The 20,054-nt window shown below is 46.9% G+C and overlaps 1 protein-coding gene across 4 annotated transcripts in view; it reads left to right on the forward strand.

Moving 5' to 3' along the window:
- Positions 1 to 708: 708 nt before the first annotated feature.
- KIFC3 (kinesin family member C3) overlaps positions 709 to 20,054 on the forward strand; it is a 29,654-nt gene continuing 10,308 nt past the window's right edge. Inside the window, exons 1-9 of one of the 4 annotated variants that reach the window (XM_077453844.1) lie at positions 709 to 1,130; positions 10,334 to 10,403; positions 13,681 to 14,300; positions 14,381 to 14,419; positions 16,103 to 16,213; positions 16,939 to 17,046; positions 17,767 to 17,982; positions 18,095 to 18,268; positions 19,057 to 19,204. In XM_077453844.1, the coding sequence (XP_077309970.1) occupies positions 948 to 1,130; positions 10,334 to 10,403; positions 13,681 to 14,300; positions 14,381 to 14,419; positions 16,103 to 16,213; positions 16,939 to 17,046; positions 17,767 to 17,982; positions 18,095 to 18,268; positions 19,057 to 19,204 (1,669 nt within the window). In that variant the 5' untranslated portion in view covers positions 709 to 947. Of the gene's footprint in view, positions 1,131 to 10,333; positions 10,404 to 10,437; positions 10,543 to 11,617; positions 11,879 to 13,680; positions 14,301 to 14,380; positions 14,420 to 16,102; positions 16,214 to 16,938; positions 17,047 to 17,766; positions 17,983 to 18,094; positions 18,269 to 19,056; positions 19,205 to 20,054 lie in introns of those variants that run through there. The other 3 variants (XM_077453846.1, XM_077453861.1, XM_077453853.1) reach the window with 3 other exon arrangements.

Consider the following 20,054-nt stretch of genomic DNA (forward strand, 5'->3'; position numbering starts at 1 on the left):
CATTTATGGAGGGGAATGAAACCAGGTTCTTCTGTGGAGGGAACTGAGTCCGGAGTCCTCTGTGGAAGGAACTGAGTTCAGAGTTCACTGTGGAGGTGACTGAGTCTGGGGTCTTCTTCAGAGGGGGCTGATTCCAGGGTGATCTCTAAAGGGGACCAAGTCTGGGGTGGTGTGGAGGGGACTGAGTGCAAGGTGGTCTCTGAAGGGGACTGAGTCTGGGGCGGTTCCTGAAGAGGACTGAACCTGGAAAGTCACTAAAGGGGACTAAACCCAGGGTGGCCTGTGAAGGGGACTGAGTCTGGGGTGGTCTCTCAAGGGGGCTGATCCCATGGGTGATCTCTCAAGGGGGCTGATCCCATGGGTGATCTCTCAAGGGGGCTGATCCCATGGGTGATCTCTCAAGGCGGCTGATCCCAGGGGTGGTCTCTGAAGAGGACTGAGCCTGTGATGGTCTCTGAAGGGGACTAAGTTCAGCATCACGCTGCAGTACAGCTGACATGTTTTGTCGTCTGCCCAGACAATGACGTCTGCCATGAGGAGGCCTCAATCCTCTTAGACAGATGGCGGTCGAGGGACTCCTGATTATCCTGAGACATGCCGATGGGTGTACAGATTAATCAGGATATGGAGCTTGGTGTAAGCACTGCTATTCCACCACTGCTCATTATCTGTAATTGGGTCAGCTCTCTCCTATGTGGACAATTCTCAGAGTCCATCCTCTCACCCACTGTACGGCCTCCATTGTGTAAGCGATGCGCTTCTGCCCTCTGTACGCCCCCATGCTGTGAGCGCTCTGTTGATTCACCCTCCATATGCCCCCATGGTTCAAGCGCTCTGCGTCTGCCCTTCGTATGGTCCCAATGGTGTGAGCGTTCCGCATCTGCCTGCAGTCCATGGATGTCCCTCTGTCACAGAAGAACCTCTAAGGGATAAGTCATTCTCATACCATGTACGTCCTCTGCTCACGCCTATATCTCTCCATCCAGAACTTTGTGGGGTTCCAGCGGACGGAGATCGCAGACGGCAATGTCAGTGAGAGAAAAATGAAGAGGGGGGCAAAGCAACGTCCCATGCGGGACAGGACTGGCCTATCATTGCGCAGCGCACCCACCAAACCCACCATGCTGCAGGTGAGACGCACTGCTAATATTTAATATGCTCTGTATCATGTAGTATATAAATGTATGAGGGTGTCTGAGTTTCTGAGTGATATGGATGGCGTTATTCCAGACTTCATTATTCCCGCATTACTCCGGAAATAATGGAGATGATGTTATTCCTGCGTTACTCTCTAAACATTGCCGCTATTCTCACCACTTTTCTTGTACGGTGATGATTGCTACACCTTTGTGGGGGAGGAACTACAATAAGCATTTTGGAAACTGAAGTCCTACATTGGTGTGACCAATGGGGAGTGAGAGATTTCTTTTGTGGGAGTGGTTGTCTGTTGCCTCTCTGACATCACCCATTGGGCATGCAGATAATATCAGCATCTTTGGACGGACTGGGGGGGTAACGATCGGCTGACGCGTGCTTTAAAATCAAATGTGTACTGAGGGACCGCCATCTGTCCGCTCATAGCGTCACTTTTGATAATCTCTTCAATAATGAAAATATATAAGAACTGAATTTTTATTGCAAGTGGATCAGAAAATGTCGGCGTCCAGTAACAAATTGTACTGCTAGCCAATCAGAACTCAGCGACTCCCAGCACTTTGTTCTAAGCAATCCCAAACTTCTACAAATCAACATCAAATAATGGCAGATGTCAACCATAGGCCAATCCTGGCAGATAATGGGTGGGGAGTATGTGAAAAATCCTGATCCCCACCCATTATCACAGAGCTTCCCTCTACATCAGAGTCCACAGAGTTTCCCTTTACATGAGAATCCCCATGGTTCCCCCTTACAGTGTAGGAATGTAAGGGGGGATGCTGTGGACTCTGATGTAAAGGGAAATTCTAATGTACGGGAGTCTTTAGTCACCAGAACCCTCCCCCCTTACACAAGAATCCACAGAGTTCCCCTTTACATCAGGGTCCACAGAGTTCGTCCTTACATCAGGGTCTACAGGATTTTCCCCCTTACAGTGCAAGGGGGAACTCTGCGGACCCTGATGTAAAGGGGAACTCTGATGTAAAGGGGAACACTGCAGACCATAATGTAAGGGGAATGCTGCAGACTCTTGTATAAAGGGAAACTCTGATGTAAGGTGGTCTCTGATCACTAGAGCCCCCCCCCCCCTCCTCTTTCATCAGCGTCCACAGCATTCTCCTTTACAACAGAGTTACCATTTACATCAGAATCCACATGGTTCCCCCTTATAGTGTAGGAATGTAAGGGGGAATGCTGTGGACTCTGGTGTAAAGGGAAATTCTAATGTAAGGGGGGTCTCTAGTCACCAGAACACACCCTTACACAAGAGTTCCCCTTTACATCAGGGTCCACAGAGTTCATCCTTACATCAGGGTCTGCAGGATTTTCCCCTTTACAGTGCAAAGGGGAAATTCTGCGCACCCTGATGTGAAGGGGAATGCTGCAGACCCTGATGTAAAGGGGAACTCTGATGTAAAGTGGAACACTGCAGACCATAATGTAAGGGGGAATGCTGCAGACTCTTGTGTAAAGGGAAACTCTGATGTAAGGTGGTCTCTGATCACTAGAGGCCCTTTCATCAGCCTCCACAGCTTTCTCCTTTACATCAGAGTTGTACCCATTCACCAAAAAAGTGTCAAACATTAATAAAAACACACCCAAAGTACCCACCCCCCCCCCCATGTTGAGGGCATGTGGCCTGGTATGGTTCAGGAGGGGGGGAGTGCTCGCTCAGCCCCCCCTCCTGATCTGTCAGGCTGCATGCTTAGATAAGAGTCTGTTATAGATTTTGGGGGCACCCTATGCCGTGATGACATCACTGGTGGTTCTTACTGACTACTTCACCTTAAGGACTTATCGGATGGACTTATGTATTAATATACAGTCTATTTGGCAACGCCACTATACACATTTTTTCTTGTTTCTGTTACAGCATGCCATGTTTGTGTAGGGGGCTGGAAATGTCCTGTTATGGCATGCCGTTTGTGCAAGGGGTCAGAAAGGTCCTGTTACAGCATGCCATGTGTGCAGGGAGCCAGCAAGGTGCTGTTAAGGCATTTAGTGTATGCAAAGGTCCGGGAAGGTCCTGTTACAGCATGCCATCAGTGCTGGTTTCTGTGCCTGGGGTGCCCCAGCTTTACACACACCCGACTGCCTTTCATTTGGAGCCGATTAATCACTAATTGTCATCTAATAGACTCTCAGAAACTCGTATTAACCGACCGGTTCTCACAGCAGACTTAGGAATTACTGTCATTTGTGATTACATCACCCGTGTCACCTGCCAAGTGTCATCTCATTCACTTGAGAGAATCCACTGGTGAGTCGGTGCCGGCACACTGACTGCTGATAATAATAATCATATTGTAATAATAATGGCACATATTTGAGATGCCAGTGGTCCTTACCCCTTACAGGCTATTGATAGTAATAATAATGACACATCGCCCATGGAGTCTGGCTGGAATAAACTCCAAGCTGCTGACAATAATAATAATAGAGTTTGTGCTGGGACCTGTTTATTCTTAAAACTGAACTCTAAGCCCAAAAACTTTCCTTTTGATACAGTATTCCGCAATAGATACAATGCATATAAACCCTCCTTTTAGGCACCTTATGCCTTTACAAACCCAGATATTACCTTGTAAAAGCAGCAGTGACGTCATCAAAGTGCTGTACATAGCCTATGCAGCGAGCAGAGCTGTGTGGGGGTCCATCAGGCTCCACCCACTGCAGAAAATGACATGAGGGGGCGGAGACGTGACCAGTCACCCTGCACAATTAGAGAGAGCAGCAGTGAGTGGTCTTTATTATAGGAAGCCCCTCTTCCTTTTTAGCCTGGAGTTAACCTTTAATAGTCATCATCTGGTGGTCAGAGGTGCAGACAAGCTTTTCGTTTTGAATTGAGTGTGGGAGGATTAGGTTTTGTTGCTGCCCTTCTGTCAGGACAAGAAGTGATGAGAAATATCTCCCATGGGGACAAAGACACAGGGACAAATTGTTGTTAGGGTTACTTCTAATGAGGATAATGTACGTTCCTGTCCAAAATCTCCCTGATAGGGTCACAGACAGAAAGTTTAAGTCTTCTGAACTCCACCCAAAAGTAGAAAAGCAGGGCATCTGATGCTGGAGCCTTCCTCAGTGATGAGTCATTTTGCTGTTCCATGTTGCAGTTTAAAACAATGGGCACTGCAATATAATATATGGCTTCCCCAGTGACCTTCACAGTGCTTTTTAATGGAGAGTCCCTCTTCTGTCCTACACCATCTGTCTGTCACAATGCTGCAGGAGAGCTCTGTTTTTATGATTATGTCAGGATCTCTGCAGTGTCTCCTCCTGCACTGATTGTCACAATCTCTCCAGTGTCTCCTCCTGTCCTGATTATCAGGATCCCTCTAATGTCTCCTTCTACACTGATTTTCATAATCTCTTGAGTGTCTCCTCCTGCACTGATTGTCAGAATCTCTCCAGTGTCTCCTCTTGTCCTGATTGTCAGGATCCCTCTAATGTCTCCTTCTACACTGATTGTCAGGATCCATCCAGTGTCTCCTCCTGTCCTGATTGTCAGGATCCCTCCAGTGTCTTCTCCTGTCCTGATTGTCAGGATCCCTCTAATGTCTCCTTCTACACTGATTGTCAGGATCCATCCAGTGTCTCCTCCTGTCCTGATTTTCAGGATCTCTCCATTGTCTCCTCCTCCACTGATTGTCAGGATCCATCCAGTGTTTCTTCCTGTCCTGATTGTTAGGATCCATCCAGTGTCTTCTCCTATCTTAATTTTCAGGATCCCTTCAGTGTTTCCTCCTGCACTGATTGTCAGGATCCATCCAGTGTCTTCTCCTGTCCTGATTGTTAGTATCCCTCCAGTGTATCCTCCTGCACTGATTGTCAGGATCCATCCAGTGTCTCCTCCTGTCCTGATTGTTAGTATCCCTCCAGTGTATCCTCCTGCACTGATTGTCAGGATCCCTACAATGTATCCTCCTGCACTGATTGTCAGGATCGCTTCGGTGTCTCCTCCCATCCTGATTGTCAGGATCCATCCAGTGTCTCCTCCTGCACTGATTGTCAGGATCCATCCTGTGTCTTCTGTCCTGATTGTTAGGATCTCTCCAGTGTCTGCCACTGTACTGATTGTCAGGATCCATCCAGTGTCTCCTTCTCCACTGATTGTAAGGATCCCTCCAGAGTCTCCTCCTGTCCTGATTGTCAGGATCCCTCCAGTGTCTGCCATTGTACTGATTGTAAGAATCCCTCCAGTGTCTCCTCCTGCACTGATTGTCAGGATCCCTCCATTGTCTTCTCCTGCCATGATTGTCAGGATCCTTCCATTGTCTTCTCCTGCCCTGATTGTCAGGATCCATCCTGCACTGCCTGTCATTATTGTCATGATCCATCCAGTGTCTCCTCTTGCACTGATTGTCAGGATCCCTCCATCGTCTCCTCCTGCACCGTTTGTCAGGATCCATCCAGTGTCTCCTCCTGTCCTGATTGTCAGGATTCCTCCAGTGTCTCCTCCTGCCCTGATTGTCAGGATCCCTCCAGTGTCTTCTCCTGCACTGATTGTCAGGATCCCTCCATCGTCTCCTCCTGCACCGTTTGTCAGGATCCATCCAGTGTCTCCTCCTGTCCTGATTGTCAGGATTCCTCCAGTGTCTCCTTCTGTCCTGATTGTCAGGATTCCTCCAGTGTCTCCTCCTGTCCTGATTGTCAGGATCCCTCCAGTGTCTCCTCCTGTCCTGATTGTCAGGATTCCTCCAGTGTCTCCTCCTGCCCTGATTGTCAGGATCCCTCCAGTGTCTTCTCCTGCACTGATTGTCAGGATCCATCCATCGTCTCCCCCTGCACCGTTTGTCAGGATCCAGCCAGTGTCTCCTCCTGTACCGATTGTCAGGATCCCTCCAGTGTCTCCTCCTGTCCTGATTGTCAGGATTCCTCCAGTGTCTCCTCCTGCCCTGATTGTCAGGATCCCTCCAGTGTCTCCTCCTGCCCTGATTGTCAAGATCCCTCCATTGTCTCCTCCTGCCCTGATTGTCAGGATCCATCCTGCACTGCCTGTCCTTATTGTCAGGATCCATCCAGTGTCTCCTCCTGCACTGATTTTCAGGATCCATCCATCGTCTCCTCCTGCACCGTTTGTCAGGATCCATCCAGTGTCTCCTCCTGTCCTGATTGTCAGGATTCCTCCAGTGTCTCCTCCTGTCCTGATTGTCAGGATTCCTCCAGTGTCTCCTCCTGTCCTGATTGTCAGGATCCCTCCAGTGTCTCCTCCTGTCCTGATTGTCAGGATTCCTCCAGTGTCTCCTCCTGCCCTGATTGTCAGGATCCCTCCAGTGTCTTCTCCTGCACTGATTGTCAGGATCCATCCATCGTCTCCCCCTGCACCGTTTGTCAGGATCCAGCCAGTGTCTCCTCCTGTACCGATTGTCAGGATCCCTCCAGTGTCTCCTCCTGTCCTGATTGTCAGGATTCCTCCAGTGTCTCCTCCTGCCCTGATTGTCAGGATCCCTCCAGTGTCTCCTCCTGCCCTGATTGTCAAGATCCCTCCATTGTCTCCTCCTGCCCTGATTGTCAGGATCCATCCTGCACTGCCTGTCCTTATTGTCAGGATCCATCCAGTGTCTCCTCCTGCACTGATTTTCAGGATCCATCCATCGTCTCCTCCTGCACCGTTTGTCAGGATCCATCCAGTGTCTCCTCCTGTCCTGATTGTCAGGATCCAGCCAGTGTCTCCTCCTGCACTGATTGTCAGGATCCATCTAGTGTCTCCTCCTGCACTGTTTGTCAGGATCCATCCAGTGTCTCCTCCTGTCCCGATTGTCAGGATTCCTCCAGTGTCTCCTCCAGTCTTGATTGTCAGGATCCATCCAGTGTCTTCTCCTGTCCTGATTGTCAGGATCCATCAAGTGTCTTCTCCTGTCCTGATTGTCAGGATCCCTCCAGTGTCTCCTCCTGTCCTGATTGTCAGGATCCCTCCAGTGTCTTCTCCTGTCCTGATTGTCAGGATCCCTCCAGTGTCTCCTCCTGCACTGATTGTCAGGATCCATCCAGTGTCTTCTCCTGTCCTGATTGTCAGGATCCCTCCAGTGTCTTCTCCTGAACTGATTGTGAGGTCAGGCTTTATGGGGTCCCCATCTGCTTCTTCTAAGGTACAAGCAGCAGACTAAAAGGAAGGGGGTCGGGTCCCCCACAAACAGTAGAGTCCTAAGAAGGGTTTGGAGTCCCCACAAGCAGTAGACCAGTAAGAAGGGGGTGGGGGCCCCCACAAGCATTAGACTGACAATAAGGTGGTGGAGGCCCATAGCTTCTTCTGTAAATGTTGGTACAGGTATGGTATGTATCCCAGACAGAATATTTAGCTGTAATGTGGCTCCAGTCACTTCTCACCTTCTTATTAGAGGACACTGAACACTCATCACCCATCACTGATCCACCTCGTATAATAGGTGACACCGAGCTGGGTTGGGTGTGCCTCATGCCTCACTTCTCTCTGAAGGTTCCCTATATGAGTAGGCAAGCACAGCAGAGCCATTTCATTAACTGAACTTCATCCTGAGAGCGTGTACACCACTACAGTACAGAGAGGTGATATAGGTGGGTGTTATTTTGAGTATTGGTGGGGGGATGATTATCCTTTGTAGGTTCTCTATATGGAGGTAGTATTGGGATATAATTCCCTATATTGGAGGAATATCCCGTATATGGAAGGACTATGGGTAGGTATTATTCTCTATATTGGGGGGTTATCCTCTGTATGCAGTCAGTGTGGGAGGGGTATTATCCTCTATATGGAGGCACTATGGGGGTTATTTATCTCTGTATTATTCTTTATTTAGGGGTAATGTTCTCTATACTGGGGGTACTATCCTCTATATGGAGGTACTATGAGGATAATATTCTCTATATTGGGGGTATTGTCATCCATATGGAGGCACTATGGGGGTATTATTCTCTGTATTGGGGTATTATGGTGGGGTATTATCCTCTACATGGAGGTACTATGGGAATAGGGTATTATTCTGTATATTGGGGTGTTATCCTCTATATGGAAGTAAAACGGGGGGTATTATTGTCTATACTCAGGGTACTATGGGAGGAGGGAGGATTATTATCCTCTACATGGGGGTACTATGGAGATGGGGTATTATTCAGCATTTTGGGGTGTTATCCTCTATATGGAAGTACAATAAGGGGTATTATTGTCTATATGAAGGGTATTATCCTATATATGGGGGTACTATGGGGGGCATTACTCTCTATATTAATGGTATTATCCTCTATATTAACCTATTATGGGGCATATTATTTTCTATACTTGGGGTATCATCCTCTATATGGAGGCATTATTTGGGATATTATTCTCTATATTGATTGTAGTATTCTCTATATTGAGGTATTTTTGGGGGGGGGGGGGTAATATTCCTTATATTTTGGGAGATTATCCTGTTTATGGAGGTACTATGGGGGTGGGGGTTCCGTTTGTCCTGCAGAAATCTCTTTTTGGTGGATCAGTTGCTCCTTTGAAAGACAATTTTGATCCTCCAAAAAGTTGATATAATAAATTCTTCTTTGCAACATTCAGTTGCGAACTAAGCTGTGGTGTCTCGTATAATGGATTAGCAGCAGGTGGTGATCAGTCAGTGATGGCAGACGAGTCACATGACTGGCGATGAATTATTTATGGTGGAGTCAGGTGTGCGGAGGGTTTGCCGCCTGTATTGTGCCCTCAGGTCAGGAATGTATCTTCCACCATATACACCCCTCCACCTATAATAACGCCTCATATGCATCTACAAAATGAATATTTCGGCAGGTAAGATGACCAGCACTCATCTACCTGCACAGGTGGGAAGCTACCACGGGCGGAGGGAGGGGGATTACTATCTATCTCTGTATATGGAGGTCATATCTCAGTGGTGGGATGGGCGACTGCTGTTCATGTCGGTGTGGAGCTCAGTGGGTGATCACTGTCATTTCCCATGGAGGACAATATGATCAGATCCTGTCACCCCCTACCTCAATGTGATTGGGAGATGGATTGTGTGCAGATATCATTTGTTTGCAAGAAAAAAAAAACAATTGATTTGATTGGATTTCCCTCCAGTCTCATTAGTGAAGGCCTGATTGATGACACAAAGCCTCCTCTGTTCTCCTACAATGGACAATGGCAGAGCGGATTCCAGCAGAGCTGAATATGGGGCACTGAGCGCCACCAAAGGGGAGGTGTGGATTCAGAGATGGAAATTCAGTTCAGATAAAATATAAAAATGTTGTAAAAAAAAAAACACAACATGCATGACACAACAATAAATGTGTAGAAACGTCTTTCTGTATAGGTGTGAAGAATTTCTCCTGTATGGGTGTACAGAATTATTTCTGTATAGGTGTAGAGAATTCTTCTTGTATAGGTTTAAAGAATTCTTCTTGTATAGGTATAAATAATTCTTCCTATATACTGTGGGTGTACAGAATTATTTCTGTATAGGCGTAGAAAATGCCTCCTGTGTAGATGTAAAGAATTCCTCCTGTATTGATGTAAAGAATTCTTCCTGAATGAGTATAGTGATATCTGGATATTACAGGTTTTTATGTACATCCAGCCCATGTGATCTATAGATCTGTGAATCATGTGATCTATAGATCTGTGAATCATGTGATCTATAGATCTGTGAATCATGTGATCTATAGATCTGTGCAGTAGTTTGATTCATTCTTGCTGAATGAGCAACAGAAAAACTTTTTTTTTAACTGCAGTTCCCTGATTTTTTTTTTTTCTTCTGAAGAAGCCATATTGGCGAAACACGGTGGGACTCCCTATTTCATCAAGAACAGTTTTCTCTGGATAATTAACACCAGAACCATAGGGGTTGGTCACTCATGGGTGGACTATGAGTTATTTGTTGGATCTATAAGTATATTCACAAACAGCGGATGAATATTCCTAGAGGGGTTGCAATATATCTGTGACTTTTGCGCTGTATTTTTTTTTTTTATTTAATTTTAATGATTTAGGGTTTTCGATAACCCAATGTGTCTTTTTTTTTATTTTATTTTTTATTTATTTTTTTAAGAAAAAGGGCCTGTTGGCCTCAAAGCTGTTTTGTAAATAAAGACTAAAGAATTTCCACCACCATCCTTGATCTGCAGACAGGGACCTCCATCCTGATCTGCGGAGGAGCCTGGGTCGAGTATTTAAACTTCCTCTGTATATTGGTAATAAGTATTTGTGTCTCTGCAGGTCGTCCGCTGTTCCCGCTGTTGGAACCTCCGAGTGACCCCGTGTATGAGAGACTCCCTGAGAACGCACAGTGAGTGTGACACTCAAGTGGGGGAGGGGTTACAGGTGTGCAATCCAGTCTGACAACATTCCTTTCATTACTGCACACACACACCACATACAGCAGCTGCAATGAGACCGACACACAGACCCTCATCTGCCACTACCAGGTACGCTGCAGGGGACAGTGCCAGGTTTGGGACCCAAAGAAAGACTGAGTAGAATGCCAGGTGTGGGGCTCCAGGGGGGACCATATGCAGTGCCAGTTGTGGGTCCCCAAGGAGGACTGGGAAGGGTGCCACTCGTTGGGCTTTAAGAAGTATGAGGGACATTCCTTATTGTGGGGCCTCAAGGAGGGGAGGAGGAAGTTTCAGGTGTGGGGCCCCAGGGAGGACTAGGGTCAGTGCCAAGAACAAGACAAGAACCAGGGACAATCCCAGGTGTGGAGACCCAAGGAGGACAGGGGATATGGCCAGGTGTGGGGCCCTGAGAGAGACAAGCGATAGTGGCAGGTGTGGGGCCCCGAGAGAGACAAGGGATAGTGGCAGGTGTTGGGCCCCGAGAGAGACAAGGGATAGTGGCAGGTGTGGGGGCCCCGAGAGAGACAAGGGACAGTGGCAGGTATGGGGCCCCGAGAGAGACAAGGGACAGTGGCAGGTGTGGGGGCCCCGAGAGAGACGAGGGACAGTGGTAGGTGTGGGGGGCCCCCCGAGAAAGACAAGGGACAGTGGCAGGTGTGGGGGCCCCGAGAGAGACGAGGGACAGTGGCAGGTGTGTGGGGCCCCGAGAGAGACTAGGGACAGTGGCAGGTGTGGGGCCCCGAGAGAGACTAGGGACAGTGGCAGGTGTGGGGCCCCGAGAGAGACAAGGGACAGTGGCAGGTGTGGGGCCCCGAGAGAGACAAGGGACAGTGGCAGGTGTGGGGCCCCGAGAGAGTCAAGGGACAGTGCCAGGCGTGGGGCCCCAGGGACAGGCTGAGCTCAGAGCACTCTACTGTACTAGATGATGAATGTCCTGGAAGAAGGGAGCCAGGGGGAGGGAAACTGATACATAGTATGATTATTATTATTACTGTTGTAGTTTTAGTTTATATAGTATTTCAAGTTTCCTCTCCTTACATCTGGTGGAGGGGGGGGGGGGGCTGAGTGTCTGAGTCTGATGTGGAGAGGGAAGGAGGGGCGATCCTGGGAGGGGGGGGGGGGGTGAGTGTGCGTCCTCTTCCAGCCTCCCTCCTCCTCTTCCTCTCCTTCCCCTTCCAGAGTCTCTGAAGTTTTGGACTGGGTTTGCACCGAGGGGGGAGCTGGGAAAGTGTCAGGAAGAGGACGAAGGGTTAATGGCCGGCTGGGGGCAAAGGGACTTTGGGGCAAGGCGGGGGATTTCTACTCTGGCACATGACGGGTTAATGCCGCTTGTCACTGGAGTTGGATTTCTGTATGGTGACCTTGGCAGAGCTGATCCCAGAATTGGTTAATGATTACCCCCCCTGATCTGGAGAACCCACCAAGGGTACTGTGATCTTTACTCCACCTACCTTGTCTGTACTCCGTTATAAAATCTATATTACTCTTCATACTTCACTTTAAACTCTATGATACTCCTCTGTACTCTGCCATAAACTCTATAATACTCTATATACTCTGATATAAACTCTATAATACCTAGTATACTCCTCCATAAACACTATGGTACTCTGTACTCCACTATAAACTCCATGTACTCTGCTATAGACTCTATAATACTCTATAATACCTTGTATACTCCGCCATAAACTCTAAAATATACTCTGTACTGCGCTTTAAAGTCTATGTATTCCGCTATAATACTCTATAACACTCTGTCACCATAAAAGCTACAATACTCTCTATACTCTGCCATGAACTCTATATACTCCACCATAAACTCTACAATACTCTATACTCTGCCATGAACTCTATATACTCCACCATATACTCTCTATACTCTGCCATGAACTCAATAATACTCTATACACTCCACCATAAACCCTGTAATACTCTCTATACTCTGCCATGAGCTCTATAATACTCTATATACTCCACCATAAACTCTGTAATACTCTCTATACTCTGCCATGAGCTCTATAATACTCTATATACTCCACCATAAACTCTACAATACTCTCTTTTTATAGTACTCTGTACTCCGCTATGATATTCTATATACTCTGTCATAAACTCGAATGCTTTATACTCCGCTGCAAACTCTATAATTCTCTATATAATCTGCTATAAATTTTGTGATTCTCTATATGTTCTGTCCTAAACTCTATAGTAAGCTGTACTCCATCATAAACTGTATAACACTCTATATACTCTTCCCTAAACTCTTTACTTCTTTATATGCTCCACTATAAACTCTAAAATATGCTAAATACCCCCTATAAACTCCATAATATTCTATATGCTCCTCCACAAACACTATAGTACTCTATATACTACACTAAAAAAAACTTTTATATTACTCTCCTCCATAAATTGAATAATACTCTGTATACTCTGCTATAAACGCTGTAATACTATATATACTTCACCAAAAACCTTGTACTCTGCTATAAACTCTACAATACTTTGTACTCTGCTATAAACGCTATTAATACTTTACCAAAGACTCTGTAATACTCTGTACTCTGCTATAAACTTTATAATACGCTATATACTCCACAAAAAATTCTGTACTTTGCTATAAACTCTATATACTCTGCCAAAAACTCTGTACGCCAATATAAACTCTATAATATGCTATTTACTCTGCCAAAAACTTTCTAATACTCTATACTCTACCATAAACATAATACTTTACATACTCCACCTCAAACTTTAAATTACTCTATATACTCCGCCATAAACTCTTTTAATGCTCTGTACCCCTCTATAAACTCTATAATACGCCATATACTTTATTATAAACTCTCTAATACTCTTTATACTTCACTATAAACTCTATAATATACCATATGTTACTCTTGGTAGTTATAAATGACTTTCTGTACTTCGCTATAAATTCTGTATAATGCTCCTAATGATAGACGTCTGTATTTAATTACTCCACCCCACGTCTCCTCCGAGTCACAGGGATCGGATTAGTCCTGCAGATACTTTATAAACATTCCTGACATATAATGAGGGTCATTCTCTTCCATTTGCTGGATTGACACTTCCCTGGATTTTGGTGGAGTTGGCACTGAAATGGCCACATGATTACCGCCCAGTGGGTTCAGAGTTTCCTGGGTCCTTGACCTCACCTTCTATGTACTATACAGTTTCTCTAACTGTACTCTCTTCTCTCCTCAGGCTGCTGGTGGTGTGCGGTATCAGGGAAGGCGTGTAAGATCACCATCCCACTGGCCATGGTGGGTACCCTGCCACAAGATGTCCCCAAATCCCCAGATGCAGAGGGATGCCAGCAGAGACCCCCAGAGGGGCCTGGAGCACCCCGACCGCTGATGACAAGACTACAAGAAATGAGAGCATCCCAAGGAAGGAGACAACTACAAGGAGAGCCACGGGACACCACTGACCTGCAGATACACCTGCAACGTCTGAAAGTTCGCCAAGACCTCCGTCCAACCCCAGCCAGAGAGGAGCGGAGCTCATCCAAGTCTGACCACCACCCAGAGGACAGTCTGCCCCGCCGAGTAGCCCTCCAAGAGAGGAAAGCACTGCATATGAGACTGCAGGAGGAGCGATCAAAGCGGGAGGAGCGAGCGTTTCAGAAGGTGCGGGAGGAGAGAGTGCTGCAGGAGGTGCGGGAAGAGAGAGCGCTGCAGACCAAGCTGCAGGAGGTGCAGGAAGAAAGAGTGCTGCAGGAGGTGCGGGAGGAGCGAGCTCTGCAGGCCAGTCTGCAGGAGTGGCAGGAGAAGTTGGAGCAGAAGCAGAAGGAACATGTGGATATGTGCAGGAAGGTACAGGAGGTAAGAGCGGGCAGGTTGTGGTGTTCTCATTGTCACGCTGAAGTATGTATGGGAGTTGTACAACATCTGTTGTTTTGCAGATGCAGCAACAGTTGGAGGAGATGTCCGGTCTTCAACCGGTGAGTCCCGACCTTCGTTACTAATTGTATCATTGTAGCAGATTGCGCATACAGTCTTATACCAAGCAGGAATTTAAAGCTCCCTGGTTATTATGCAGATTATTGCTGCTGATATTTCTTCTCCTGAGACTCCAGATGCTTTGTGATGAGTGACCCTGATCGTTAGCTCTTGGGTCACCTGATCTCATTGTACACTTGTGGATCCAGAGACCTCCCCCGATCCCTTCTCCACCTAAACACTGAATGGCCATAAAATGGGATCCCTCCACCTCCTCCGCTATTAAATGTCATTGTTTAGGAGCGTCGGCTGCTCTGCTCTCTAATTATCCTCTTTATGGATGTATAAAGTTTGTTAAATAGAATCCGTAAAGCTTTACAACAATCACACACATACTAATGACCCTACACAATAAGCCCCCTCCGAGCCTGACCACCAACATTCCCCAGGGCCTGCCCATGGGCCATCCCACCGAATCCGCACACCAACCACCCCACCTGTACGCACCCCCCTCCCCAATCCTGTATATACAGTTGTGCTCATAAGTTTACATACCCTGGTGGCAGAATTTATGATTTCTTGACCATTTTTTAGAGAATATGAATAACACAAACTTCTTTCACTCATAGTCACTGTTTGGATGAAGCCATTTATTATCAATCAACTGTGTTTACTCTTTTTAAATCACAATGGCCACAGAAGCTACCCAAATGACCCTGATCAAAAGTTTACATACCCCAGTTCCTAATACTGTGTATTGCCCCCTTTAACATCAATGACAGCTTGAAGTCTTTTGTGGTATTTGTGGATGAGGCTCTTTATCTTCTCAGATGGTAAAGCTGCCCATTCCTCTTGGCAAAAGCCTCCAGTTACTGTAAATTCTTGGGCTGTCTTGCATGATCTGCACGTTTGAGTTCTCCCCAGAGTGGCTCAATGATATTGAGGTCAGGAGACTGAGATGGCCACTCCAGAATCTTCACTTTATTCTGCTGTAGCCAATAACAGGTCAACTTGGCCTTGTGTTTTGGATCATTGTCATGTTGGAATGTCCAAGTACGTCCCATGCGCAGCTTCCTGGCTGAATGCAAATGTTCCTCCAGTATTTTTTGATAACATACTGCATTCAATTTGCCAACAATTTTGACCAAATTTCAAACTTTGTAGCTCACACATCCCCAAAACATCAACAATCCACCTCCGTACCTTTCATCATAGGCCTTGTTGACTCCTCTCCAAATGTAGAATTTATGGTTGTGGCCAAAAAGCTCAATTTTGGTCTCATCACTCCAACTGACTTTGTGCCAGGTTTAAGGCTTGTGTCTCCGTGCTGTTTGGCATATTGTAAGCAGGATACTTTTTGGCATTTGCGTAGTAATGGCTTTCTTCTGGCGACTCGACCATGCAGCCCATCTTTCTTTAAGTGCCTCCTTATTGTGCATCTTGAAAGACCCACACCACATGTTTTCAGAGAGTCCTGTATTTCACCTGAAGTTTTGTGGGGTTTTCTTTGCATCCCTAAAAATTTTACTGGCAGTTGTGGCTGAAATTTTAGTTGGTCTACCTGACCGTGGTTTGGTTTCAACAGAACCCCTCATTTTCTACTTCTTGATTAGAGTTTGAACACTGCTGATTGGCATTCTCAATTCCTTGGCTATCTTTTTATATCCCTTTCCTGTTTTATACAGCTCCAACTACCTTTTTCCTGCAGTTCCTTTGACAATTCTCTTCCTCGTGACTCAGAATGCAGAACTTTTTATACACACGCACACACTAATTACAAAGCAACCAGATCACAGGTGAGGATGTTTACCTTTAATAGCCATTCAAACCCTTTGTGTCGACTTGTGTGCATGTTATCAGGCCAAAATTGCCAGTCAACTTTTGATCAAGGTCATTTGGGTAGTTTCTGTTGCCATTATGATCTAAAAAGATTAAACGCAGTTGATTGATAATAAATGGCTTCACCCAAACACGAACGATGAGTGAAACATGTTTTTGTGTTATTCATAGTCTCTGAAAAATGGCCAAGAAATCATAAATTCTGCCAGGGTATGTAAACTTATGAGCACAACTGAATGCCGCCCCCCCCCCCCCCCCCCCCACACACACACACACATACACACACACACACACATACACACACACACACCTGTGTATATGTCAGCCCCCACATACACAAAACTCTGGCCCCTCCCTGTACACAAACAGCCCCTCCCTTTCCTTCACAGCCCCTTGTTGTAAAGGAGGTCTTCCTACCTATTTGCAGCTCTTGTTTCTACAAAAATGACATGTTGCTGAGACAGAGAAGCTTCACCCGATCATACTATATAATACAGTACAGGCAGCTCACATGAGGGGTGCACATGCACATAGTAGCCAGAGGTGGCAATAAAGAGCTTGATGTCTGAGCTCAATGTCTCATGTCACATCTCTGCTGGCCCCCATGTGTACCCCAGTGTCTCATGTCACATGTCTCTGATCCTCGTGTACCCCCGTGTCTCATGTCACATGTCTCTTTTAGGGTGGGACAGATCTGGAAAAACATAGAGATCTTCTGGTGTCTGAGAATGGACGTCTACGCCAAGAACTGCAGCTGCTGCGGAACCGTTTGGACAGTGCAAGTAATCAGGTAAAACAGCATCACTTGTGAAATCGCCAGATCTGCACTAGTTCACTGGCATGATCCCAGATCAGCTGATATGCACCAAATATCTCATTAGCCTATAACCTCAAAAGATCTGAGATGGCCTGGATCTAAAAAGTATCATATATCAGTGAAATCACATTTTACACAGGGCTCTCCGCATGTGGTTGGTTCAGTAGAAGGCACTCAGTGTGTGGCTGGTCCAGTAGAGGGTGCTCTACACGTAGATGTTCCAGTAGAGCAGTGGTCATCAACTCCTGTCCTCAGGGCCCAGTAACAGGCCAGGTTTGCAAGATAACTGAAATACATCACAGGTGATATCATTTGCTGCTCAGTGATTGCAGTATCCTAATCTGAATCTCCCCAAGGTAGTACATAAAACCTGGCCTGTTAGTGGGCCCTGAGGACAGGGTTGATGATCACTGCAGTAGAGGGTACTCTACATGTGGATGGTCTAGTAGAGGGTGTTCTTTGTGTGGATGGTCTAGTGCAGTGGTTCTCAACCCGGTCCTCAACTACCCCCAACAGGCCATGTTTGCAGGTGTTGCTTTATCTTGTGCAGGTGTTTTAAATCAGAGTGAATGGCTTGGTATTTTGGACAGCTATTTTATCTAAGAGAAATTTCCAAAACATGGCCTGTTGTGGGTACTTGTGGGTCCCCTGTGCTTTGGGACATATTGACTGTCTGTCTTTTCGACATTGCAGGAAGTTGCGGCTCTGGAGGAACGTCTGCAGCAGATGGTGCAGGAAGAGAGCGAGCGCAAGGCGCTGATCTGCGCTCTACAGAGGGAGGTCCAGCAGAAGGCGGAGCGATTGGCAGAGGTGGAGCTTCGAGTGAGGGACTCAGTACGTGAGAGGGTGGAGGAGGAGGAACGACTGAATCGCAGGCTACGAGAATACCAGCAACAGCCTCAGATAAAGGTAGACGGACAGATCGGCACATTGTGGGAATGGAGAAGCTTTTGATTGGGGGCCCCGGTCCAGCATTCTGTGTACAGCCATGTCTCATATTTCCCCACCTATGTCTCTGCAGTATGTGGTACAGACGGTGGAGGTGGAGTCGGGGAAGATGAAGGCTGCGCTCAGCCAGGCAGAGGAGCAGACGTTGTACCTCCAGGAGCAGCTGGACAGACATAATCGGACACTGCACGAGATGAAGAAACAACTGCAACACGAACAGCAGGAGGCAGCCAAACTGCGAGCGCAGGTCAACATCATGTGTTTAGTGACCAAAATAACCAATCCCTGAGCATGCAGCACTGACAACCTCCTAAACCCTGTACTGTGCAGATGCTTATGCTTCTCCTGCAGGTGGCATTGTGTCCCCAGTACTGACACTCTCTATTCTGCAGGTGGCGCTGTGTCCTCTGCACTGACGCACTCTCTCCTGCAGATGGTGCTTTGGCCCCTGTACTGACACTCTTCAGTGACACTGTGTCCCCTGTACTGAAACTTTTTTTTTCTGCAGGTGTTGTGACCCTGTACAGATGCTTTTTCCTGCAGGTGGCACTGCGTCCCCTGTATTGGCACTCTTTCCTGCAGGTGATACTGTATCCCCTGTACTGACACTCTCTCTTTTCTGCAAATAGTGTTGTGCCCCCTATATTGATACTTTCCCTCCTGCAGGAGACACTGTGTCCCATGTACTGACACTCTCCTGCGGGTGGTGCTGTGTCCTTTCTACTTACTCTTTCCTGCATTTGGTGCTATGTCCCTAGTACTGACACTCCCCTACAGGTGGCGCTGTGTCCTCTTTATTGACACTGTTTCCTGCAGGTGGTGATGGGTTAAATGTATTGATACTTTCTCTCCTGCAGGAGACACTGTCCCATGTACTGACACTCTCCTGCAGATAGTGCTGTATCCTCTGTACTTACTCTTTCCTGCATTTGGTGCCATGTCCCTAGTACTGATACTCCCCTACAGGTAGCACTGTGTCCTGTTTCCTGCAGGTGGTGATGGGTTACCTGTATTGATTCTATCTCTCTCCTGCAGGTGGCACTGTATACAGCAGAGTTGGAGCGGGTGCAGGCAGAGATGGTACAGGAGTTCCAGGTTCTCCAGGAGGAGAAGGCGCAGGCAGTGTCGGAGGCCTATGACCGCGCACAGGTGGAAATGAGAGCCGTACACCACAGCCTGGATGGTAAGTCTGTGTGTGGATGAGAGTGATTGGGGCTCTCTGGGTCACCTACATCCTGTTACATTTTTCAGTTACTGGATTCTTCTGGAAAATGTCTGGATTGCCCATCACAACCAACCAGACATCTGCAGGAACGCCGAACTTGGAGCGCATATGACGTCCTCCTCTTAGTGATGGGGTGGGAGGACAATCTGCTGTCACCTGACTGTGGTTGGAGACAATTTGCTTATGTAGCTTATGTGTGTGCTCCTCAGCTGAGGGCCCGCATGCTCCACCATTAGATAGCGTTCACTGAATTTGAGTTGGCCTGGGCAGAGCAGAGTTCAAAATGATTTTGGATTAACTTTTTTTCTTTTTTTGTACAATTATATAGGATGATGCTATCAGGCAGGGAAAGGGAAGGGTACAGCCTCTGTTTCCTGAAAGTCTCCCCTGTTTCCTTCGCACTACTCTGCCCTCTCTGAATATGCGAGGCCAGCGAAATCCAAATCTGCTGCGTGATGGGGAAAACAAAATCCATCAGCAGAGGTCTACTAAACCAGCAACAAGAGATTCAGGCTCCTAAAGTTATTAGTAGATCTTGACCTGTATACTTTTTTTTTTTTTTTTTTTTGGATCACACATTTTCAATTCTCAAGCATTCCTATGGGCCCTTTGATGGGCTGGTCTGGTTATCCCAACCTATGGATGGGAGGGGCCCAAGTTCATATCTTACAGGAGAATGAAGATCTGCATCTAACTTTCAGTCTGGATAATCGATCCTTTGGCTTATCAGCAGTGCAAATAATGGTCCATGCCCCTTCCCACCAATGTGTCAGATTGGTTGTTCTACCACCGTATGGCCACCACCCAT

The sequence above is a fragment of the Lithobates pipiens genome, unplaced genomic scaffold (genome assembly GCF_037356315.1).
Source record: "Lithobates pipiens isolate NorthernLeopardFrog02 unplaced genomic scaffold, aLitPip1_a1.2 Scaffold_10, whole genome shotgun sequence".
Lineage (NCBI taxonomy): Eukaryota > Metazoa > Chordata > Amphibia > Anura > Ranidae > Lithobates > Lithobates pipiens.